The 26,684-nt window shown below is 38.3% G+C and overlaps 1 protein-coding gene across 1 annotated transcript; it reads right to left on the reverse strand.

Annotated features, from left to right (window-relative positions):
* Window positions 1-151: 151 nt before the first annotated feature.
* On the reverse strand, window positions 152-26,312 carry STK17A (serine/threonine kinase 17a). Its single transcript, XM_054273427.1, has 7 exons — window positions 26,060-26,312; window positions 18,619-18,831; window positions 11,445-11,589; window positions 6,131-6,257; window positions 5,374-5,422; window positions 5,061-5,240; window positions 152-4,258 (listed from the first exon to the last, which is right to left on the reverse strand). Exons 1-7 carry the CDS (start codon window positions 26,236-26,238, stop codon window positions 3,925-3,927), a joined length of 1,227 nt encoding a protein of 408 aa, XP_054129402.1. The 5' UTR covers window positions 26,239-26,312; the 3' UTR covers window positions 152-3,924.
* Window positions 26,313-26,684: the final 372 nt, after the last annotated feature.

A 26,684-nucleotide genomic window follows, 5' to 3' on the forward strand; every position in this document is an offset into this window, starting at 1 on the left:
TTGAAAAACTCTACAGTGGAAGCATATTGCTTTAGTATGGAAAGGGCTTTGGATGCATTTTATATTTGCTGCACATATTGAACAAATGCATGATTCAGGATCAGTAATCCTGCTAATGGTGTTTCCCAAAGCACAAAGGACAAAAGATCCATCAGAAAACAAAATTTTATTCATTGTAAAGTTCCTGAAACAGTAAACACCTTATCAGAAGTACAATGAACTGGCACTATTTCTTTAAAATGTTGAACTGTCTTCCAGGAGCAACACCTGAAATATTCAAGAGAGATCTTAAGCCACAAAGTAATGTGATGCAAAGCCCATCTCCCTCCCCATCCCTTGTGAGCACTACCAGTGGAGAATGGGCAGAACTTTTTTTTGCATTTGTGACCTAACAGCTCTCAAGGGGGATTCAGGGGGTAGATCACAAACTGGAATTCACCTTTTGTATTTAGAGACCTGCCCACAAAAATGTGACATGTGAGACAAATCACAATGCAAATTCCACTATGGACAAAAATAGCAACTATAAAATCTATAAGCCTCTCCCTTAAAGAGGTGAATATAGCAACAAGAGGAGACAAGGCTGTGCTTTTCATTAGGACTTTGCTATTTATTCCAACAACTGAAAGAAGGCCTGGGCCTGGACTTGCCCCTCCTACTGATCCAGCTCATGGGTCTTCCATGAACCACAGGTAACTCTGTAGGAACCTCTGCCCTTCCATTCTTTCAGCATCCTGCCTCTGAGCAAACAGCAGCCATGCTCTCTGTGCTACAAAGGCAGCCAGCATGTGCTCGGTCTGGAGAGTGGGGGAGCATTGCCCACAAGGTCCAAGGAGCTGATTCTTTCCCCGCAAGCAGCCCCTTCCCACCATCACAGCAGCTTTTCCTAAATGACCTGAGTACATACACACAGTCCCCTATATTCATGGAGCTGCAGAAAACCAATTGTTCCTTACAGCTGTTGTTTTGCTCCTGGTTTTACTGATGTGTCTCTTCATCCATAACTGAGCTCCTCAACAACACTGAATGAACAGCCCCTTCCTACAGCTCAGAGTAGGAACACCTTGCTTGCAGCTTTACCCACGCTCACAGTGGAACAGAAAGAGCCTCAAGGGTGTTGGTCTGGCTGATAGTCTGGCAGTTAAACATTACAGAAAATTTTCCCTGTTAAAGGGTGAATCTAAGATGCCTTGTTATAACTTACACTAGTAAACCTTCACAACTCTATACAAATTCTTAATGACGTTAAAAAACAGTGTATAAAATCACCTTAAGGCACGAAGAATTAAACAGAGATGCAGCCCACTGGAAATCTCAAAGCAGCCAATTCAAGAAAAGCTGGCCTTGAAATAAGTATATATTTCATGTATACATGTTAAGCTTCACTGTCATACATTAAAAGCAGTACATGTAGGACAAAATGTACACTGCTCAGCACCTACTCTTTTCCATTAGTACCAGTCTCAATCTGAGACATGATCTGTGGTTACAAAGAGGAAGTGAAATTGGATATATATATATCCCTCAAATAGTTTGCTGTGGGCAACCAGGTGTTGTTAAACATTTATGTGTGCAACACTGGCAACATTGTTCTGTAAGGGTAGGATGTGAACATGCTTCAATCTCACTGGTCTGCTCAACTTAGTAACATATGGAAGTATGGATATGAGGGAAAAAATGTCAAAATGGCATTGATGGAAGATAGGAGAAGTTGCAATTTTGTACGTAAGAATTCCGTGAATCAGCATCCCCTCACCCAAGCAAATTGTCTTGGGCAAATGACCGGAGAGTGAAAGATGGCCATGATGGCACTGTCCTGCCTAACAAAGGCTGAAACAGATCACATTGTAGGTAGGGTCAGCTCCTCTCTGTGTCCAGAAATACCCAACTAACACAGATACACTGCTGGCTCAAAGATTCTCCTGCTGAGAGCCACCCAGAGCTGTCCAGCAACTGACTCCTTTCTCCAGAGCATGAGAGGCATCTCTGCATTACAATATATAACACATCCAAACTCAGTTCTGAGCACCACTGGCTGTTTTATATGAACACCTTTGAGGAAAGAGAAGCTGCTCTACCTACTTGAATACTCAATAATACGTAATTCTATAGGGGAAGATGCTTGATAGAACAGTTTAATTTAGGTGCAACTTCCCTGATGGGGCTTGAAATAAAGGTAGCCCAACCTCTGGCAATGAAGCCTTATGGAAAAACTACCCATCATCCCACTGCTTTTGGTTCAGCTTTCTTCTGTACCAGTGCTTTTCCCCCACCTTTCCAGCCATGCTGATCAGATCACCCCAGTACTGCTGCTCTTATTAAGCCATTCAACCTTTGTGTGAAGGAGGAACTGTAACATTAGCACAAAGCCCTGAACTCCTCCTCACTAAACGGAGTAGAACATTTTATACATTTGAAATTAGAAAAGTGTGTACCAACATGGAAAAAAAGGGAAAAACTAGCTCAAAATTTTCTATTCACTGTTTTATAGCAAGAAAACTTTTGTCAGAGTTTATTATAAAGGAACAGCATAAAGAAACCAAATAAATAGTTGAATAGTTAACAGTATGCAATATAATAGTACTAAACTTCCATTACATAAAAATTAAACTTTGGAACAGCATCAATATGAAAGATTTCTTAGAAAACTAGGACTCAGGCCAAGATCCTCAGATCTGTACATTGCAAAAACCACTCAGTTTTGGTGCCCAGTTGGTGCCAGCTTTGTCCTCTGAGGGACTGCGTCCATTGAGAACTATGACCCATCCACACTGCTCCCTTATCCCACTCTGCCAGGCCATATAACATGCTGTGTTTCCAAGTGTCTAAGGGAGAGTGATCAGGAAGCAGGAGGCATGAGCTGTGCTTCACTGTTTCAGAAGAAGCAGTATCTTCTTCCTCATCTGACAGCTATATTGAACAATTGTAATTTAGCCTAAGGATGCTCCTTTTCTCCTTAAAGCAGCGGTTAGAGGAACAGAAAGAAGGTAGAAATGACCTCATGATCCCAGTAAAACCCCAGCTGCTTCTGGGGGAAGTGGAATCAAGGGCTGATTAGCTGGACAAACTGTCTAACCTAACATGGTAAAGTCAGTGGAGAGAACTTCAGAAACTTCAGAGGAGCTACATCAGGATGTAATTCTTTTTTCCTCTCATCAGCACTGTGTGGCCACACTGAGCCAGATTCTGTTGGCACATCTCACCCAACACGGGAGGGGAAGGAAACAATCTCTGCTGGCTCACAAGTGACTGAAATAAGCAAATACATCACCCTCAGGAGCAGGATTTTACTGTGCTCCCAAATCATGCATATCTCCAGTACAGCTTTCATTCCCAGTGGGGCATGTGCATCTCTGTCTAGAGAAGCTCAGCTCACTGTTCAGCTACACTCCAGAGGAGTTTGGGTCTTTGACCTGATGTAAACAAAGGAATACACACAGGATGACTCTGAAATCTGTACGTCAAACCAGGAGATCAAATTCTCCTCTCATTCAAGTTTTAGTTCCACTGAAGTTAGGAGGCGTTTGAGGAAAACCCAGCATTATATATTTGCATTAAATACCAAAATGTATCCTAAAATACTCCTATTGACATCTGTCACCACAACACTTCCAGTGTCAACTTCTCAAGAACACCAGAACAATTAGCAAAAAATCTGTTACCAATCAATAACAACAACAAAAAAACAGAAATAAAAATAAAAACAAAAATAAGCTTATCGTCTTTGTTAAATGCATGTCAGCCACTTGAAATCTTATCTCTTCCATGAAAATAAGAACTTGGCACATTTTTTTTGGTATGCCATTTATAAACACTTTCCTTTATCTAGAACATTTATTGCATATCAGAAATTCACTTGGCTAGAATACTTTTGTTTAGTAGAAAAAACTGCCTTCCAGTTATAGCTATGAAGCTCCATACAGTTCAGTAAATGAATTCTCCTGGTATTTCCTGCAGTAATGGTTCCTCAAATTTAAATCGTTTAGAAATGGCTTTCTGCTCAGTTACTTTTTCTTTTTCTGACTGCCTACATTGTCCCAGTGTGTATGAAGCCACTACAATTAGTTCTTCTGTCACTATTGATTCTTCCTCTCCGGTCTTCTCAGCATCTACTGATTGTTCAGAGGCAGAATCTGCATCTTTCTGGATGGCATCACTGGTCTCCCCTTCTGTACTCTTATTCCAGGCCCTGCAAGCAGGATTATCACTTTGTTCCAACCATGGATGTTGAAGACATTCCTCAGCAGTTGCCCGGTCCCTGAGAGCAAGGAAAGTATTAAAATAAACGTCCAAATGAATACAAAATTCAGAACCTTGCAGAAGGTGTCACCAAAAATTATTCCAAGGATATGACTGTATTAAAGACAGACAGAATTGCACTGACAGCTATCTTTTACCAAAAAAGACCACACCAATTCAAGTAGATGAACTCCTAGCACTTAAAAGAAAGGAATTCATAGATCCCTAAATATGAGTTTACACTTTCATGTTGCCAACCAACTTTTGAAGTTTATAGTTTTTATATACAGAAAAATTATCTAACTTCTACATTCTTCAAATATTCCCCATGACAAGCGGTAGGCAATTTCAATAGCTGACATGTCCCATGAAGAACTGGTAAAGTTCCACAGAAAACACCTGTTCTGTTTGGGAACATGGAATTTCCAGTTTGCTGCCCATTAAGAAAAGTGTATTAATGAACCAGAAAAGGAAAGGTTCTCTACCAACCCATCCAAGATTAAGGACTCAAAGCTCAGTTCATGTAAAAGACCAGCAAAGTACCAGCAAGAAGAATGGGTCTAGTGTTCACTGCTACAAGCTACAGTTCATACACAGTTTTCTGAAAGTAATTTGAGTTTTAATTACTAACACTTGGACATCCTTTGGAATATACAATCTTGGATGGAAACTGAGGAATTCTTTTCTCATATACATAAAAAGTAATAGCACAATGAAATCAAAGTCTCCTTATACTTTAAAAACGAAAACACTAGCACTTGCTACATTTAAAATTAAGTCAGTCTGACATATTAGCATATACAATTGTGTATTTTACTTACTCGGGTTTCTTAACCAGCAGAGTTTTGATGAAATCCACAGCAGACTCTGATACAAGGTCAAAGTCCTCTCCAGAGTAACTTACGTTCATTTGAGATATATTTAAGAATGTTTCTTGTTTATCATCCCCCAAGAAAGGAGATATCCCTGTTAGCATAACATATGCCAGTACTCCAATGCTCCTAAATTGAAAGTAAAAAAAGAAAACCAGTTTTTTAGTTAGCCTTTTTTTCTTAAAAGCAAATAAACAAAGAGATCCCCAAAGAACAACCCTTTTCAGTAAAGTTATGACGACCATTAATTTGTTCAACTTACCACATATCAGTTGCTGTACTGATTGGGTCATAACTCAGAATTTCAGGAGCTATTCAGGGGGGAGAAAAAATGGGTTTTGTCATATGCAGACATTACATTACTAAAAAAAGCAATAATGGTCATATGGTAAAATTTAAGATAAGCCATTTGAAGCATGACAGTCTTTTGAAATCAAGATACTTCTATTCAGGTTATTTAAGTGGTTTCTATTATTCACTGTTTTTAAGTGTAAAAAATTGTTTTCCTTTTACTGCCATCTTCAGAAGCCAGGCCAGCCTCCTTCCCAATTAAGGAATCTGTATACAAATTTTTTGCAGACAAAACAGAAATAGCCAACATTGCATATTGCAGCACTGTAACCCATAACTATGAAGATATACCACACAACTTAAATATATTCTTAAGTATATTTTCAAGGCCTGGAGTGGTTTGGGCTTTTTTTAAAAAAAGAGAAAACCTACACTGGCTAAAATTTTCAGAGACTGAGTATGTGAATTTCAACTTTTAATCCAGGCAATACTTTAGATGAGTCTTACCAGCAGTCATAACAAGTGTGTCTTCATCTTCAACATAAGCACACAATGATAGTTCATTAGACTGGCAAGACTTGCCAGTTCTAACTTTGGCAGCAGTACCAGTTCAAGTAATAACTCGATCTTGCAACACAGTAAGTCCCCAGCCAGGCTGGCATGCTCCAAATCCTCTTCTCACTCCCCAGAAGCCTGGACTATTCATCAATCCTATAGTAACAACTTACCTACATATTCTGGAGTTCCCATGATCTCTCTTAGTTCCTCACTGCTCTTCATTATTCTGGAAAGGCCAAAATCTACTATCTTAATGTCTCCCAGAGGAGACTTACTGGTTAGCAGAATATTTTGGGGCTGAAAAACAAGAGGAGAAGACTTTTGGGATCACAAAAAAACAAATGTCATTGACATCATATTGCATAATTATTTTAGACCATGAGCAACAACAGTGCCTCCTGTAACAATGATCCTCCTGGATCATTTCTCTATTTCCCCCAAGGTGATTTTGAAGAAACACATAGGCTAAAATGAATGGCAAGATTATAAATTTAGAATTGAGAATCAAACCTTTGTTAGCTTAGAACATATTAGAAATACATGCCAATAGCTGCCATTAAACAATAGCATGCAAGTACCTCCACACTTGTACCTCTCTAGTCCTTTGTATCACCATTTTTACTCCTCTTGCTCCTCGATTCTTCCAATAGATGGTGTAAAATACCTCCCTTGGAAGGTTGTCCAAAATCACCCAATCATTTTAAAAACCCTGAACACACAACTATTTTGACTGCACCTGTTTAAAGGTCTGTTGCAACCAACCTGAATCCTGTTCGAAGTACAAACAACTGTATTACAGAATATGAACTGAAGAAGAGCTTAAAAAAAAATATAGCAGCCTGAGAAACAGGTTTTTAAGAGCATCACCTTTGGATAAACTTGTTCGCACTGACGTCACTAGATCTTGGCTGTCTTCCTTCAAAGCACCTTTGTGGTCATTAAGAAGTTCCTTACTATTTTAAATGCTAGCTTAATTTAAAAAAGAAAAACTTTGGCAACTGAAGTATATTGTTGCCAAAAAAAAAACCAAAAAAAAAACCCCAAGGTTTGACTTTCCCAACCCCCTGACCAGTGAACACACTGGGTTTTATCATTGACTTCTCCAAATGGTAGTGCTGACAATTGGCACTGCTTTCATGATTCTAGTAAGCACAAGTTCCATGAAAGTGCAGAAGTCTGTTGGGAACCTGGATCATCTTGCATCAGAGTGGTTCAAAAGGGAGGAGGACAAAAGAGTAAGAACAGCAAAGTAACCTCTGACTGATAATTCAGATGGAGTAACACCAACATTTACACTCCTTCCCTAAGCACAGAGCTGCTCTGTCCTCCATCCCCAGAGTCACTCATGAAGACATGCTCTCACATGAACAGCCTTGCTTTTGAATACAGAAATAAACCTGGACAAGAACATTTTTAAAAACTTTGGCCACTTCTCCTCACTGCAAGACCTGAATGTAGTCGAGTTTTTTTATTCCTGCAGAGTTAAACTGTCATTTGAAACTAACTCCATGGTGTTGTCAATTTCTTTTCCGTTTGTAAATCTACATATTAAGAATAGCTCTTTTTAAATTTTCTTTACAAATTGGGATATGGGGGCTATACAAAGGGTTTTGGAGCAGCACATTCCCACATTCTTTATGGTTCAGATTTGTTCTTCTCTATTTGTATTAGAAAAGCAAACATCAGAAAAAGCTAACTATGCCTCCCTCATTACCCTCTCAGATGTTATTCCCAGTGAGAAATTTAGTTATGAAGAGTCAAATTAAAAGCATGAGAAAAATATTTTTTTCCTCTATATTTAAATGAGGAAAAATTTTCAATAGAAAAGGTTTGTGAAACCCTTCGGTCCTGTATTTTAACATTTTAATAGTTAAAGCAGTTGCCATTTTTATTGTCTTTTTAAAAAATCTTATTATGCAAAACACACCTATGCAGAAAAAAACCCCCTGTCTACAGTATGAATTGAGTCATAACTCTGAATCAATTCCTAATGAAATACCAGTAATTTTCTTATAATAAGGAATGATTATGGGATTCTTGTGAAGTACCAGCCTAAACGCCAACATGAAACCTTAAAGAAGCCATAGCTTTGAATTCACCATAGTTCCCAGCCTGACACCATTACTCAAACTTTCAGAAAAGGAAGATAATTTCCTCACATCTGTAATAGTGTTTCTCTTTTGGTTTTACTCTGCTAGAGTACATCTAAGTTTGCCTAATTCCAGTCAGCCACAAAGAGAGGAGATTTGGGTTGGAGGCTCTCCTGGTGGCCATTCTGAAAAGGGCCTTTCACTTTTACCCTCAAGCACTACTGAAACTGCTGATGAAAACCATCAAATGGCAATGTTTGAAGACCTCCCCCTCCACTGCAGCAAGGCTTAAAGGTTCCATGTAGATGGAACCATCCTCCTATTTCTTGTATCTTTAATTGGTTTCAAGAAGACACATAAAGACTAAGGACACACAATAAAGGTCAGGTTTTTAATCTAATCAATGCCTCACCTTACCTAATTTCATTAATTCCGCAGGTTATCTAATTATATAATATTCAGAAAACCTCAGATGCCTACAAGAAAGGACAGGAATTATCAAAGAAATAGTGGTCAGAAACAGGAAAATCGACTAGCTGAGATACCCCAGCTTCATTATGTCTAAAGATACTAAACTTGGCTGATTCTAAAAAAAGCAAAGGACCCCCACATCTTCTTCCTCATCCCCCATGCCTGCTTAAATTCTCTTCCATTCCCAACTACAGTAAGCTTTTACCTAACCCCAATTCAAGATTAAGTCAAAGAGCAAATGAGAACACAGAAAGGAGACTTCCCTTACTCTGCGGCTTTTAAGCACCATTAAGAGGAGATGAAAGACTCCTGCCTACAATCTGTGCACACCCTGCAAATTAAATAGCATCAACACAATACTGTCAAGTGATAATTAATTTGCACTTGGTAGCATTATATTTGCTCTTAATCCAAGTCAAAACTAGGCTACATAATTGTACTTTGCTATTAACAAGACACATTTCAACCATCTTTCAGTAGAACATGCTTTTAGAAAGAAATGATCAGGTGACAACCTTGCTAAGCCACAACAAAATACCCCATTTCTTTCTGCAGTGCTTAGTCTCAAGAAAAATCTTGTATTTGTTCAGAGGGCAAAGAGAAGCTAAAGCAAAGTAGCTGTCAATGTCATAGATCTGATTCATTACATTTATAATATGAACATTAAGCTGACAATTACATACAGACAACCACTTGGGTTTAAATTCTTCTGGGTACAGAATTTAACTTTTCTTGAAGGTGCAACATATGGAAAATTGGATGGACCTTTCCAAAGGAATTTGTAACAGACAAATGAAATCTTTAGAGACACAAAGGTGAAACTAATAGTGCAAAACCCCCCATTTTAGAAAGAATTTGTAAAATTTGCTATTGGCAAACACCTTGCATAGCAGCAATAATCATACAGAAGTCTTCCAAATGTCATCACAAACAAAGTACTTAGAAAATTCCACTGTGCTTTAAGCTGCAAGTTAAAGCAGCATGAGACACAGGATACAACAGAAGATGTAGGTTAATAAATATGTGGCTGAAGTGAACATCCAACTTTTTGAGTTCTGTCAAAAATGGGCCTTTTTTAAAAGTCTTGTAAGGCATGTGGATCAATTAATCTTTGCAAGTTATGGTTTTTAATTCTACCATTTCCATCATTTTAGTTTGCCAATACTCTGAATACTTCCATAAACCTTATTTTGCAAAAGACTGATAGTTTTATAAATCATGAAAGTCATTCCACCGTGAGTAGGACCCGATTAAACACACACTGCGGTAATGTGTAAACATGTTAATTAACCTCAATCACTACACAACTTCCTCTGCTAATGAACTTCTCTAAGGCAGCAAAACAATGCTGGATTTTTCAGTGAGAACTGCATATGCTCCATGTTATAGTGCAAGTTTGCTGATCAGTTGGGAAGTTTTTAAGTCAGCTTTTTATGAATTTCTTTTCTGGAAAAAAATCTGTAATTAACATCCCAAGTCTACTTTTGCAAATAAGTACTGTAGTCATAGAAAACACATCACATTTCCAGTTAGAGATATCCAGCTGGTGATGCTAAAAAATACTACAACTTTAACTACAAACATGTACAAATATATACTGTCCACAAAAGACATTTAATCTTACACATTTTGCTTCAAGGAAATTAAATGGCCAACCATTGTGACACTGAGTATCTTGTTTAAGCATACAAAGGCACTTTGAGGAGTTCTAACTGCTCAGTTTTAGTCTTTCTGAGCACTTACTCTCACATCACTTACCAAAAATGTTTCATTAATTCTTTTAGTACAATTATTAGTATTTTGTGTGTATGACTCAATCAAAATTTTAAAGAATCCCACATATAATTTGAATAAATGTTTGGAAAACCAGGCAGATGACATATTTGTTTGCAAATATGATTCATCTGCTTTAGCTGATGAATGGTTCATGATGTGCTAAGTTTATATATAAAGTCCATACAGCTTGATACTGGAATCTACTGGTAGTTTTATAATAGTGCCAAAATACAGCTAAGTGTAAGTAAGGATCTCAGCAACAGAACAAACATGCAGCAGCTTACAATGTACTTAGTAAATAAGAGAATAGGACATGCAAAAAGAATTTTAAAAAATGTAATGAAAGTTACTTTTTAGACTGCCTTGCTTAGCAATAAACTAGTTCAACCTCATAATGAGAGAAGCTAACTAAAATTAACTGAAGCTTGCTGCCCATAGGAGAGATTACTTCTCTGGATGCCTGCTATAATTCCCTTCTTGACCATAAGATTTCATTTGATGGCAACTTTACTTGTCACTTGATTTGGGTCAAAACTATTTTTCAATAAGAAAAAATACTTGTTTCTGTAAATCATGATTATTTATATACCAACAGGGTGTCAGTCAGCTGTTTGGCAGCAAATGTCAGACATTTAAATTAGGTTTTACATTAACTGGGGAAAAAAGGGGAAGAAAATGCTATAAATGTACTTAACATATTAATTTACCAGTCCTGTTTGAACATTTCATTCTGAAACATTACACATTATTCCACCAGTGTCACTACCACCCTTCTTCATTAAAACTCAAGTCAATACAAAAGACAAACCTGGTTTTTAATGCCCATATCATACCCAGACACTTTTACTGCAATGTAGAAATAAGTCAGTCTTAACCAAAGCATTCATTTGCAATTTAAGGTGCCAGGTAAATTGACTTTTGAATTGATTACATTTCACTTAATCAAATGAAGTTTATATTTAACATAATCATAGAAATGCCTCAACATGCTGGCAGACTTGGTGGCTGCTCTATCCCAAAAGTTTAATTTTATCATTTAAGGTATAATTAGGTAAAATTATGTTAATTACAAATTGGCATTATTGTGACATAAGCAAGAAAGACAACAGATGAGAAATCAATAAGAAAAATACAGTACTAATCTTACCTTTAAGTCAAGATGAACAACATTGTTTCTGTGCAAGAATGCAACTCCTTCTAATATCTGCTTCATAAGTCGCTTAACATCTTTTTCTTTGAAGGCCTCCTCTCTTTCAGCCACACACTGGTCAAAGATTTCACCTCCAGCAGCACTGTGGACAGTAGGAATATTGTGAGTTCAGACTAAATTATAGCACCCATTTGGCTCTACTCACACTTTTTTTTGTATAGGCAATGTCAGCAGGAGGTATAATCCAATCATGATATTTTCAGTTATTAGACATTTGGCAAGGGTTTACAGGCTTGGAAGTGATTTCTGCAGTATGGCAGCTTTGGAGAGAGGCAAAGATTTTAGTCATTGAGGTTAGAAAATATGAATAGTACAGAAGTTTTGGGGACTACTTTTCAAACACTACTGACTTTGCTTTCAGATGAATGCCTCAATTGTTTGAGGACAGTGTTTTCAAAAAAGTTGTGCCTTTTGCCATTGCTATAAAACTACATGGAAATTTGGCCAAGGCAAATCTCAGCAAACATAGAGCAAAGCTGCCCTACCTCCCACCCTCCTCAAAACACTTTGTACATACTCAAAATAAATGTAAAGTCTGCAACTGAATTGTTTATGAACTCTCTGGTATACAGGGATGCATTAAGTTTCTAAATTTCTTTAATCTAAAATTAGCTCTGAAAATTTTAGCTCTCAGCTTGCATCCTCTTTTGTTTATATATGTTTAAACAAATAACAGAATAACAAAAAATATAAAAATAACTAGATATGAATGAATGTTTTTAAAGTACTCTGAAGCCATATGCAGCACCAGCTCTGTATAGCAATGGCTCTAGTAACTAAAATTGTTTTACAATATAAACCTGCAGCATCAAAAGTAAAATAAACTGAACAGAAGCTCCATCTTAAAATAAGAATGGGCATAACAATGTTAGAATGGGGCCACTTTGCATATGGATTGTTGAACTCCTACTATGAAATCAGCACATACACCCTTTGTTCTGCATGAAATTCTATAATCACCTGTTAGGGAAAGGTGGTGAAAGCCTCAAGGGCAGAATCCTCTCCAGTTACACCAAACTGTGACATGCAAAAATGACTTTGCACAAGCATTAATCTTTACTGATGCATACCCACCTACTCTACCTTTGCTTGCTTTTTTCCAATGAATTGTAATGCCTAGGCTATCCTGAGGACAGCCAGGCACATTCAACATGAACATAACAGCAAATGAGAGTTATACAAAAATGGTGCATTTCAACTGTGTACTCCTAGAAAAAAACACTTAAATATATTCAAATGTTCATTTTGCCTACACTAACTTTGCTGCTACAGTCCTAGTACTTTCAAAAGCCTCATGGATTAAAAAAAAAAAGTTTTTGCCCTTCAAGGTGTTCTCACAGCTATTATTTTAAATTTCCCTGCAGATGGTCTTACAAAAAAAAATTTAAAAGAAGGTTAAATCGTACCCTTTTCTAAAGAGTTTCAAACTTCTGTTCTATATGCTAGCTGGTACAGCAGTACAATTTGATTTATTAAACTAAGATTTTCTTTCAGAAAAACCATCTATTAAATAATTATTTTTCTTCTTTATGTATCAAGAGATAGAGCTCAAGAATAAAATTAGTTTTTCAAGGGAATATTAATACTATAATTCCTTTTGAAAAATTTCATATGCCTGACAGTATCACATTTTTCTTCAGTCCATTTTTATTTAATTCATGGAAATAGTAATATTTCAGTTTTGAAGAGGATTCAAATATTAATGACATTTAAAAAATGAACATCAGCTAGTGTATTCTAATATCCTAAGCCAAATTCCTTGAAAAAGCAACATCGCTTGGACTTTCCAGATAGTAATAGAAAAAAATCTACTGCAACCCATAAATTAAACTTTCTGCCTTAAGAATGCCATAATATGTTACTTGAAGAGTGATTTAATCCCTTGTAGCAGTGAATTATAGTGCACACGCAGTGATAGCATCTACTACCAAAATTACTAGCACAGTATCTTTTATAGCAGTAACAACTGAGATTTTGCTGGTAAAGCTCTGCCACTTCCAATAAGGACAAAATACTTCTGCTATTTAATTCAGTGAAATTGGATTTATATCCAAAACATGGGATCACACTTTATGTTTAATAGACCCACCTGAAAAAACAGTGAAAGTTGAGGGTGGGGGGCCTTATAAAGCCCTGCCTGCTATATGTCTACTTGGTAGGCATCTGTTACAATTTGTTTATTAGTGAAACTTAATTAAAACTGAGGCAGACACCAACACTAAAATGTAAGCTACCTAGAATTTTAATACTACACCTAAAGAATTCTGAATTATAGGCGTTAGAAGGCAAGGCAATAAAAGTTGAAGCCATGTCCCATCAGTGAAATCAAGACACAGTGCTACCAACGTGAGAGTAGAAAACCCTTGATCCAGAAACTTTATTAAAAAAAAAAAAAAAAGTCTCTGCTTATACTTCTGAAGATGCCTGGGTTCATCAGCATTTTTAAGAGTGAGACATGCAAATACAGCCCTCACGCATGCACACCCACTTCATAACTTACAAGACACTGACATTCTCAGCTACCATAGACATTTGGCTTTACCATAGACATTTGAAAGTAGTTTCACATGGGAAGGTGACTTCTCATGCAATGTTTTGTTTTTTCATCTCAACTTTGCTATTTAGGAGGCTGATGGGACAACTCCCAGACAATTCATTCTGTCCAAGAATCCCACATTCAAACCAGCAACCCTTTACAAGAACACATGGAAATTTGATACTGCAAGACCATTTTGTGTTTTGTTGCTGTGGAGCAGGCTTAATGGATTCCCTTAAGCAAAACAGTCAGGGAGCTGTGAGCCAAGCCAGTCACAAGTGCTTGGAAGCACAATGCAAAAATGAACTCCAAAAAGATCCTCCTGCACACCTATTCCAAATTCTGCCAAGCTCCTTAACAATACTTTCAACTCAGCTAGATTTCAGGGGGAAAAAAATATCTAACCATAGAAAGGCTCAAAATACCTGCTAAGAGAGTATCACAGCCATGGCACTGCTATGATTTCTGTATATACGCACACCAGGAGTTCTCTGGTGTTAGTAATATTTACCCATTTTGCATTAAACTGTAGTTTTTCTAATTGTCATTATGAAATAACTCAGCAAAGACTGGGCCATTCAGAAAATGCTCTTAGGGGATAAAAGCAAAGAATTATCCTTAGGACAACAAAGTTTTTAAGAAAACAAGCCATCTTAATCTGAAAAAAAAAATTGATAAGGACATATTAAATGGCAAACCATTCTGAAACCTAGCGTTACTTAGAATGCATTATTTCTCTAGTACACCCTCCCTTAGCTAAGTGTATGAAAAAATTGTGAGATAAAAGACAGCTTTCTGAACTTGAAAGCTATGGCAACCAGAATTCTTCAGCTATTTTAATTTACTTATGAAAGTACTGTTGTGCCATGAATTTCTCTCATTTCAAGTGAAATCCAATTGCTCTTCATCAATGAAAAGCATGATAACACTTTATATCTACTTAGCAGCATAAATGAGCTAAAAGTCATTTGGAAGTCTAGAGAACTAATCTTTGTTACAATTATGTTGACTTTAGATTAAATGGAGACTACTTATCTTGCTTGAAATATATCTTAACAATGAACTGTATGAAATTCAGCATCAAACTTCTTTCAAGTACACTTAGGAGACACTAACACGGTCATTTAACTTATCATTAGAAAAAGATTGAACAAACCTATTTCAGGGCACCTGAAGAAATGAACTATTCCCCCAGCTTTAATGGATCAGACATTAAGTTCCTGAAGGATGCAGAAGTACAAATCATCAGAGTACAAATAAGTACACCAATTCCTAAAACACACTTGATTTCAATGCTGAGTTATATACAATCTGCAATGGACAAAAATTTACTTCCTGAATCTTCAACTCTGTCAAAAGTCTTCCTTGAAAGGGTTATCTTTGCAAAATAATGGAAAGCCATCTATCTTCTGTACATGGAGTTTATAGTACAGTGCTTGTAACACTACCAGCAAAGGTTCATGCTCACTGCTGCTGACAGCCATACCTCTGTCCTTGGCTAGGCATACCATTGGATAGTAAGTGCACTTACTGGTAATTTTTCCAGTGTAAGGCAATGTACCAATGTTCCCAAAGCTTGAGAAAACTACAAACCCATATCGGATGAGAGGACATGGGAAGAGAAGCATCCAAATACATAAAAATGTATATAGTGGTCTTAGCTCAGTTCTCAGACAAATGCTTTTAGCTTTTTGCCTTCACCTTTTCGATCAGGCAGCCCAAGAATTGAATGAAACACAAACAAAGGTAACCAAGACAATTTGAGAAGTTTTCCCCTAAAATGATTTTAGACTTCCAGTCTTGATTTGAGACTGCTAACTAGAACAACTCCTCTTGCTGCTCAAACAGACACGATGCAAACATTGGAGCACCAGTTATTTGTGATTGCAGTGGGTTTGCTTCAAGTTCAGTCTGTTGAATCCTATGCCAAATGGATCACTTCCTGCCAGCAGACTCTTATTTTAACTGGTCACACCTCCAGTAAGTAGGACAATAAATCATGTCCAAGACTATGTAAGTCCATTAAGTATTAATGGACATGTAAGTCCATTACATTATCCAAATACTTACAGGTGAAAAAACACTTCATCCAGCATATAAAATAAATACTAACTGTGTCTTCAAGATGAAAAAGACAACTTCTTCCTCTTTTTAAAGCAAGTGTAACAGAAGTCTACTGTATTTGCACAAGGCTCTGGCTCAGTTCAGAGGCTCTTCATAACAAAATATTAATGATGAAAATTTTTGAAGCTCCACTTACAGGATTCTATACATTTGACCCACTAATTTCCCACTAGTATCATCTCTCCCTTCCCCAGATGTGTAAAAACTTGGTGATGAACACTTATGAAAAAACCAGTTCTTAAGCATCAGATGCACTACTGCTCTTTCTTTCAAAAGAAATGGGAAGATGACAGGTAAGTTGCATACAGGTATCAAGTCCAAAAGTTACCAAATTTGCTTTTTCTTTTTATACCTGCTATGTCAAGTTTCCCAGACTGCATCTGTACTTTCTTCAGCAAAATTCCAGGTTCTTTTCATTCTATTTTCAGTAAAATACAGAAACATAACTGGCCCACAGATTAATTCAGGGGTTTCTGTTACCCATTTAGACTTATATACCCCTAAAATTCTGCCTTAAATACCCTGATTGAAGTCTTATGACAACAAACCGAAGTCAGAGGCTGTTGTGAGGGTGGATGCAGACAGTCCCAATTTGCTATGCTACAGCTGAACCCAACACTGTAATGCCTCCTTGCTTCCTCAACACTTAATATTAACATTTTAAGTTAGTTTTCTCTCAAAAATCAATAGTGCTTGAAAGACAACCCTCCACATAACATTAATACTTCTCTCCCTGAAAGCAAAACATTTCCTGAAGGCAAAACCCTCAGCCCTTATGAGAGATTCTACATCAAGACAAGAAACTTTAAAATCTCCGCAGATGAAGTTAGTGGCCAAGATTAAGTATTTGTTTTACTTCTTCAGGAGATAAAGATCAGCCACAGAGACCATCAAGCTTAATAGAAACTGAAATGCCCTAGAGAAGCTTGCAGTCTAGGTATGTTCTTTAATCCTCTGCATTCAGAATGTCAGAAATTCACTAACATTCATACCTGTTTTGTTGCAACATGTCTTTGGAACACTAAAGAAGCATCCAGACATACTTGCTGAAGTCAGGGAAAGACTGTTTTTGTAATTTACAGCTCCAGCACACAGCTATTTATCTGAAATGAGGCATGACTGTTTGATGCATATAAACCCAGTAATTTTGCTAATTACTTAACAACCTAGTTAATACTTCACATTAAAAGAGTTTTGCAACTGTAAGAAAATTGAGTTCTAAAAGAAAACTAGGAATTTTGCATTGAAAGTATCACAAAACTCATTGCTCATTTAGATTCCACTGCTCATATTAAATCCCATAGGATCTAGGAAATGAAACTGTATTTGAGTTTAAATTTCTACTAGTGTTTAAAGCAGGTATTTATGAGTCTTCAGTAGCAGCAGTTAAAACCCCAGAAGCTCGGTCACACCTATGTATTATAAAATATACTTGAATATTTCACATATTATGACTTCATTAAGGGCACAATGAAGTTTAAAAAATGTATTCTAGAAGGAATTTTGCCTTAGGAGACATGGTCTCATTCCATTTCACTGGACTTTGAAGATAGTTTCTTTTGACTCCTAAACAAGATGTGATTGGTACACAAGATTTCTCACCATTTCTTTTTGCTATCAAGTAAGAGAAGTACTGCACAAACTAGATTTATCTTAACAAACAAGTCACTTCTGAACTATTGAGCCTCACTGTTCCTCTCTTAATTATTTAAAATCCATAGAACTGAACAAGAATTTACAGTTCAGTAGCAACAAGCATTTGGCTGAATACTGGAAGCTAGTGAGATGCCTTACTATCTAAAGCCACTGGCATTTGAGATGAACAGCCACAGCAGCTGCAGGAATGCCCATCTGGACAAACTGAAGTGGAGAAAACCACACGGACAAATGCAGAGTCAAGTGTCCTTTTGAAAGAAACTATTCTAAGTCTCAATCCTCCTCCCTTCTTTCCCCAAAAAGATACTGTTTTAGCAAGTTTTCTATTGCAGAAGGTTGTAATGGTTTCTTTTTAGCAATGATGTTGCTTTCAATACATTTTTGTAACTGGTGAAAAAACCACAGCAGATTTCATCCCATTTTTGCCACTGTCAGTGAAATAAACTTTGGTTCTTGAACAGATACTCATTGCTTCTTTCCTCTTCATCTTTCACATGCAGGGAGTGTACAGAGTTCATATTTCATTTAAGATGCTTTAACTACATAAATTATAGCTCAGCTTTGAAAGATACTACATAATTAGAGAAATTTGTTATAATCTGAAGTAGTTATGAGACTGCACGTAACTTCTTGTAATCGTCATTTTCTTAGCAATTATTCTTGAAGTTTAGCAAGGGTAACAGGCAACCAATAATTTTTTTTTTACATTATTCACATTGATACACGGTATTTTTACATTATTACTTTTAAGCAAATACTGCAGAAAGCTATTCAGGAATTATTACTAATACTTACTATTCCAGGACTAAAATCATCTCTGTGGCAGTTTCATAAACTTCATGCAGGTTAATGACCCAAAGGTTGCATTGTGCCAGCTCAAGGACTGCAATTTCGTGGATTATTTCCATCCGACAGTCTTGGCCCTTTCTTCTTTTTCTCATGAATTTTGCTGCAAACTCTTTTTCAGTGTCCTTCTGGATACATTTCTTCACCACTGCAAATTTTCCCCTGAAATTAAATAAGAATTTAGTTTTACATGCCTTAGTGACAGCACGGCCTTTATAAATTAATAATAACGTTTCAGGAAACCTGAACCAAATCTCTATTAGCATTTAAGATTCAATCTGAATTTAGAAAGATGCCTTGCTGAATGATGATCTCTCTGTTCAAAACACCTCAGCCCAGAGTGTAAATAATTTCCATGAACCATAAGGAATTAAAAAAAACCCAATCAATTCAAACAGCACGGTTTTCAAAAACAGAGCAAACAAGCTGTGCTAGTTCCCAAGATTACATTATCCTCCAAACTTTAATTTAAAAAGCTGGCAAAATCAAAATGTACAAATGAGCAATTCATGCTTTCTCTGACCACCTCACAGTAACGCAGTTACTGTGTTCTGAAGTATCCCACTATATCCATGGTAAGAGCACTCTGATTGAATCCTGCTCCATTTGCCATGCAATATCCATACTCTACATTTTTCAAGATGGTATTTTCACCATGGCATATCTCAAATGATAACAGCTGGAGTTTTTTGATGAATAGTTCTCAAAACCATCTACTTATACAGTGAGACTAAGAATAAGGAACAGGGGGAATGCAAACACAGTGGAGCAGCCTGACTAAAATCAAGCTGTGCAGCACGATTTTGGCAGCAGTGCCAAGGCGAGGAGGAGCAGAGAGCTGAGCAGGGTGCTGAGCCCACATTAATGAGCGTCACCTCGGCAGAGCACACACCTGGTGATGCAGCGGGCCAGCTCAAGCCACAGTGCCGCGCTTGCGTCACACCACTTCCCCCACAGCACTCTGGCACAAGGGCCTGCTCTCGACTTCCTGCAAGAGTCCCACAGCACCCGCTCCTCTCGGCTCCTCTCACACACCGCTGATTTTTAGACTAAAAAGGTATTTTAATTAATACCTCTCACTAATGCAATGATGAATTCTCACACTTTGAAGTACAGTAACCTTGCATTAGTTCTTACCAAACAGGTATAATGATCATCAAAACTACCTTTTTTTTATTTATATGTAAACATTTTCTTATAAAGTTGCAGGAATAGCTTTGAGATCTTTATTTTGGTCCTTTACTTGCTGTAGGGTTGCTGAAACCAAAATAATAGTCATCATCTATTTTTTAGAATAAAATTACTATGGGTTTTGCCTCTCCTACATCCAAGCCAAAGTTCACAGAATTAACTACTTCAGCTCGTGTCAAAGATTCCACTCTCCCAGCCTATTGGCAGAAGACTGTTATCCATGAAATATAACTGCTAAACAAAGTTGTGGTCGGCTTGCTTTTAATAAGCATTTGTTTCAAAATCACACAGTCTAAATGAATCAAGTCAAATAAGTACCCACAAAGTGGGTATTTGCTAGGCAATCTCAATAAAATAATTGGACTTGTAACCACTGATACAGCCACAGTTATTCCTCTAGGAATACTGTTTTGCATAAGCACATTATCTACAGCACAATATGTATTAAGACTAGATCACAGCACAGTCCAGATGTCTGGTGAAGGCAGACAAACAGCAAGAATATTCTTTCAATGTCTTGAACCTAACTTTTTGGGAAAATGTTCTTAATTACTAATACATACATGAAGACAAAACTATTGAAGTTTGTAAACGCATGAAGATAATTTTGTAGCCCAAAATTTATGTACAGTAGGAAGCTATGCATTTATCAAAAGTGTTAATACACTTGTTCAAATTCTTTGCACCAAAAAACATCTTAAGAAAAAAACCAACTGGTAAGTATGTTGTCAAAAAACAACATATAAAAATAAATTGAGAAGCCCTTTAACAGCAAGTTATTTCAACACCTGATAGATACTAAACCTTAAACCAATAAATCTAGGTTCCTGCCTGGGTTTAACCTTCTCTGTTATCCTTATATAGTCTCTGAATGCACTGCCTACTTCCTCTTGAATGCTGCCTTAGTGCAGTCAAAAGCTTTTAATTCTAGCACCAGGAAGGACCTAGAGAAAGTGGCTTAGAAAAGTTTGAAATCTCTATAATGCAGCTTTCAAGTACCGTGCTGTTTTGAATGACATACAAAATCTATCTGGAAGCAAGTTAATTAGCCTAATGAGTACCGATGTTGCGATTCAGCGTGCATTAGTCACTATGGAAATAAAACAGAATTCATGGGGCAGCAAGAAGCAGCAAGAGCCACCACCACCGTGTGTGGCCACGCATGTCCTGTTTAGCTGAGCTGGCCAGAAGCCTGATAGGTGACGTTATTCAAAGGACAGGTTACACGGGAGTTCAGCTGGCTGACAAATACTAATTCTAAATTGTCTCAGACCAAGAATCCTGCCCAGGATTCCTTTTGGTTATGCCTATAATTAGAGCTATTATAACCACTGCCTGTTAGAACTCATCTTTTCTGAATACGATCCCCAAAAAGATCAAACTTGACAAACCTGATGTTTATAACCAGTAGAACTAATTACTGTGCAGTGATCTAGATTCATGTCTGAGAAAATTTCAGAGCTAAGATCCAAAGATAGCTTCCACTATACGGTTACGCCAACAGATTAAGTTTTAAAGAATTTCTTTTTGATTGAGACAGAGTAGTAGATAAGACATATACAAACAAGTATTCTTATGAAGTTCACATTGCATACATTTCATCTTTGCTTTTCTTAAAACCTAGCTTTTCAGAACTTATTATAATAAGTATATAAAATAGTGTTAGATCACATCATTGCTACTTCAGTGTATTGAGAAGAGCTAGCAGTGAGAATGTTGCGTGGAAAGAAGAATAATTTTGAGATGAAAATCACATTTGTCAAGTTGAAAACAGACCACCAGACATCCAATCACAAATAAAAATGCTTTGGAGGGAGACAAGAGTAGGAAACTCTAAATAGTTCTCAGTCCTCACAAGAGTCTCAAATATTCAAGAATTATGAGTTAAGATAAATCATATCTGATTACAAAGAAGCTCAATGTCACCTTTTCAAATTGCCAACAGAATTTGCATTGTTTCATTAGGCACACATTATAGCTCAAAGGTAAATTGTCAAATCACAAATCAAATGTCAAATCAGATAAGCAGCAACATTTATGTGACACCAATTAATTTTTGTTGTCCTAGGATCAGAACAGAGAACTAACCTGACTAATTTATTTATAATATATATAAATAACTAAGCTTAACTAAATATTTAAAAATAACTAATCTTATTTTTAAAGTGACCTATAAAACACTGTCACTGTAACAAATGCAGGAATAAGTTCTTTCTGTGAAAATGTTTACTTTTTATTAAGTTCAGAAAAAAACTTTTCTGAGATCCACAATACTATATGCAGTTCATTATGTAACTCATATCAAACATTTCTTCTGAAATGTGAGTTTTTTCCCCCGACAATTTTGGATTTCCAAACAACAAAGTGCAGGGATTACATTTCTGATGCTCATGAATATTTTACTCACATAAATTTATTCTCAAATGGCAAAACCAACTACTTGCAACTCTTCATTTTCACCTCTTTTCCACTTTTGCTTAGTTCCACAGCTATTTCACCCCAACTGTGCTGCTGCAGAGAGCAGCTGAGGACAGCAGCAGTGTCATGGCACAAAATGGTACAAGTGTCATGTACTGCTAAGACACACATCACTGAAACCTACCCGAGAAATAAAAGTTCATGCCAGAGTTGTTCTTTCAAGGGGGAAAAAATCCAAGACACACACATGAAACTACAGCCACATCACTAGTCAGAAACAAAGAATATTTCACACTCCCTGGATGATTACACTATTTCTTATTCTTACCTTTGGGTGGAGAATGAACTTGTATGCTTTAAGAAAAAACTGGGAATGAGAAGAAAAAAAGCAATTGCATTGGACATATTTACATGTGTGCACACATTTTGCTTGAAGATAATTTTACTGTGGATCAATAATTTAAGGTGACCATTACCTTCCAGAAGACAGACCAGTCAACTTATTCCTTTCTCTAACCCAGCTCTAGAACCAAGAGTTTTTTTTTCTGTACACAAATGATGCTTCTAATATGTGCATAGCTTGTTTCACATAAAAAAAGGAGTGCAACATTCCATCAACAAACTGAAGAACTAATAGCCTAGTAATACTTTGTCTGCAATTAGGAGTTTTTTTTCTCAAGGAAAACAAGCAAAGCAACTAAATATAATTATAAGTAGACTCCTTAAGGAAGTACTTGGTAGTAAAAAATGTATTGTTCCCCATTTTACAGTACAATTATGGCTTAAGCACAAGCGGTAAGGGGACGAGTTAAGCAATTGGTGTCTTGTCCTCTGCAAAGGTGACACGGCTTCAAACTAACCTAACTCAAGCTAGCATTGTCTGAAAACATTTAAATCTCAGTGAGGTGATGAGAAGTGGCACCCTTAAAACAATCATCAGAGGTAAGTTTGATTTCAGACCTCATGCAAGTTCAGATTTATGTGAGAATATTGTGATTCTGAGGACAGTAAAATTATTAAGGCTGCAAATACTGGACCAAAATGTCATATATTAAATAATTTCATTTTAAAACTTTTATTTCCATGTCATGTTAAGGAACTGGCAATAATTTCCTTTCCTGAGTAGCCATTATAACGAAGTTTTTGATATTTTTCCCAAGTGAACATGGGTTTCCCAACAGCTGTGTTTCAACAGACTTGCAAATGCCTGTTCAGCTACTGAACGAGGCAGCACCTTCTGAAGCACACAAGCTCTACAGTCTGAAAGCATTTTTTCTCCTGTGAGCAGAACTAATGAAGCCTGACTTCCCATGGGTTTGCACCCAAGTGACACTGTGATCAAGTTTCCTCCTAGGTTCATCCGTGCCTCTCAGGACTGCTTACCCCAAGATTTTTGCTCCCTAATGTGCCACCTGTGGCCAGAGCCCTGGTGCCACTCCTCCCAGCACCACCAGAACTACAATGCCTTAACATTCTGCCATGTTCCACTTTCTTCCCACCTCCTCCAAACTCAGGAGACCAGAGAACACAAAACAGAGGCTCCAAGTGCCCTGGGAAGTTCAACATACACGTGCTGACTGACAGAATGGGAGGCCAAAGACCACACAAACCTGCTGAGCTCACGCAGCAGCCCTGATCCCAGCAAAGGTGAAAAACCAACTTGCTTCCATCTCCGTGCTCTCAGTTTAAAACACAATCCATACAAATATTGTTACTTTCAAACCTACCTAAAGTTCAGCTTTCAAACTGTTTCTCAAGTTCTGGGAAATGGGATGGACAAACACAGTGTGTAAACCTTTCTCTACCAAATCTTAATGCTAAAATAGATTATGTTGTGTGCACGACAACTGCTTTTCATCAAAGACAAAAACCTGCCATACCTGGCTGCTAATTTGTTCTTTGTAAAGATGAACTCTACCCATAAAGAGAGAATTACACAATTTATGAACATGTAAAAGTGAAACCATTTGTGTTAATAAATTATCAAGAAAGTTATAGTTATAAGTGGCAGAGAGATTTTCCACCTACATTTTGTCGCAGAGTTGGCAAAAAATCTTTGAATTTTTGAGCTAAAGTATCTGCTTTTTAAAAAACAAAATTTAAAATTCTTGAATAAAAAACCAAGCACATGCATTCAAATGTAGAGATTTCTATATTCTAAAAGAGAAGATAGTGAAAACTCTTGTGAAGTTGAGGAGAGATAGTCTGAACCAAAAATATGTGCAACTGTTGCTCAAAACCACAACAAACACTTCGAACTGCCACTTAACTCATTTTAACTCCTGGTGCAAAATCAGGAGTTCAAATTCAGTGAAGGTCATCCTTAAAATATTCAAAAAATATTCCACAGGAAAATCCATGCTGCTATTTACTTGTTTAAACTGCAGACTAAGACTTGAAGCAGTGGTTAATTCTTATTCTTAGGTTAAGGAAATCATCTGAGTTGTACTTTTTTGTTCCAGAAAGAACCCTCATCTACTCCATGCTCTGATTAGGCCAGTGACTATCACCCGGCTCTGAGGGAAATGCTCATTCCATGGAAGAACTGCAAAATATTTTCTGAAGTCATCTGAACTTCAAATAAAAAATAAAAAAAACCCCGAAACCAAAACAGCAGTGGTACCAGGACATTCTGTACCACACTGCTCCCATACCTTTTGGACTGTTTCTTAGAATTTAGGCCGATTTGTTAGTTAGCTTCAGTTTCCAGGCCTTGGACATTGTGATCACAACAAACTATAAAAAGCTTTCTCATTCCATGGGATGTTTCTCCCACCTGCTTACCATCTGAATGCTTTAGACCACTATGTTTAAACAGGTATTATTCTACTGGTACATCAGAATTACTAAGTGAGCATTAAGCTAACACCTGGGCAGCCTAAATATTTGCTACAGGTACCTACAGCAGCTGCATTTGCCTTGAAACTCCTCCTTAGCTCCAAAGGGGTTGGTTTTGCCACTGTATAACTGAGTTACACAGTGAGCATAACCTGCAATAGAACAGACATTGAGGAGGATGTCTTTCCATATATCCGGTGGTATTCAATCTAATCTTTTTTACTGAAACAGTCTTTGGATGAAGCACATGTAATTCTAAGAATACTATCATTCTTTTAATAGGAAGTGACAGAATTTCAGACAAAAGTATTGGTTAAGTGGTGCTGAAATTCCATATATGTAGTTCCCAAGATGCAGAAACCTTTTAACGCACCTTTTTGCCCTAAACCATGCATTCTATCAGTCATGTGTTGAAATTATACATGGACTAAACCTTACATGTGCAATCACTTCCAAACCCAAGACTTTAACCTGCTTTTAACTCTTTGAAAAGTTCCACCATTAGATTACTCTCAAGCATATGCTCTCCTAAAGGAGTGTAAAATTGTTTTTCCACGTCATAGCTTACAAAGCTCGAGGAAATAATAAATACTTAAAAAAAAAAAAAAAAAGGAAAGAAAAAAGGAGGAGGCAGGTTTTCTTCTCCAGTGGAACTCTAGACCAACATCCACTACTGCGCACGGGCTCGCAGGGAAGCACAGCATCTCTCCCCAGCCAGATCGGCACGGCTGGGGAGCCGAGGATGACTCCGGCAGCAGGAGGGGCGGACAGCTGCGGGGTACAGCTGCCTCCCAGCGCCCTCCCGCAGCCGAGCCCAGGCCGGGGCACGCCCTCGGAGCCCGCCGGCCGCGGCTCTGCCCCGGCAGGGACCCCCGGGCCGGGCTGCCGCCACCCCCGGCCCCGCTCCGTCCGCGCCGTGCGGGGCGGCGGAGGCAGCGCTCACCTGCCGAGCTCCCGGCCGGGGCTGAGGCTGTACCGCTCCTGGAAGGGCTCCGTGCGGATGGGCGTGCGGATCTCCGCCAGGAGCCCGCCCCGCCGCCGGGATCGCCCGGCCGCCGGCTGAGGTGGCGGCGGCCGGTCACCGCGGGAGCGACCGGGCTGCGGCTTCTCGTCGGGGCTCATGGTGCGGGGCTTCTCCCTCGGCAGGGGGACGCCTTCTCCTTCTCTTCCTCCTTCTCCTGCTGCGCTCCCGTCTCCCTGCCCGTGTCCGTGTCCGCCCCGGCCCGCGCTCCCGCCGGGCGCTGCCGCTGCCGCGGGCTCGCGGAGGCTGCGGGCAGCACGCGCCGGCCGGGGGGGCGGGGCCGCGTGGGTACGCCCCGCCCCTCGCGCGCCCAGCTCCCCCCGGCGGGCGGGCCCGAGGGAGGGACGGCGGCACAGCGCCCCCTGGCGTTCAAATGAACCCCGTGAAGCCCAGGCTGTGTCTGAGGGGAGACGCAAGGCTTGCCGCCCTTCTAACTTGGATATCTTCGTGTCACTGCAGCTGGAGGATCCTCCCCCTCTATTCGGCCGTATCTGGAGCTCTGTGGCCTGTTCTGGGCTCCTCAGGACAAGAGAGATGAGGAGCTACC

Source organism: Melozone crissalis, unplaced genomic scaffold (assembly GCF_028551555.1).
Source record: "Melozone crissalis strain CALT ecotype California unplaced genomic scaffold, PUWL_Pcris_2 ptg000016l_1, whole genome shotgun sequence".
NCBI classification, from domain to species: domain Eukaryota; kingdom Metazoa; phylum Chordata; class Aves; order Passeriformes; family Passerellidae; genus Melozone; species Melozone crissalis.

Bases quoted from the DNA above. Each gene is read 5' to 3' on its own strand.
- STK17A (XM_054273427.1), bottom strand. From the start codon at position 26,238: ATGAGCCCCGACGAGAAGCCGCAGCCCGGTCGCTCCCGCGGTGACCGG. The intron at 6,258-11,444 runs GTAAGATTAGTA...CTTGTTTTTCAG, and splicing joins TTGTTCATCTTGACTTAAAG to CCCCAAAATATTCTGCTAAC. The intron at 5,423-6,130 runs GTAAGTTGTTAC...CCCCCTGAATAG, and splicing joins GGGAACTCCAGAATATGTAG to CTCCTGAAATTCTGAGTTAT.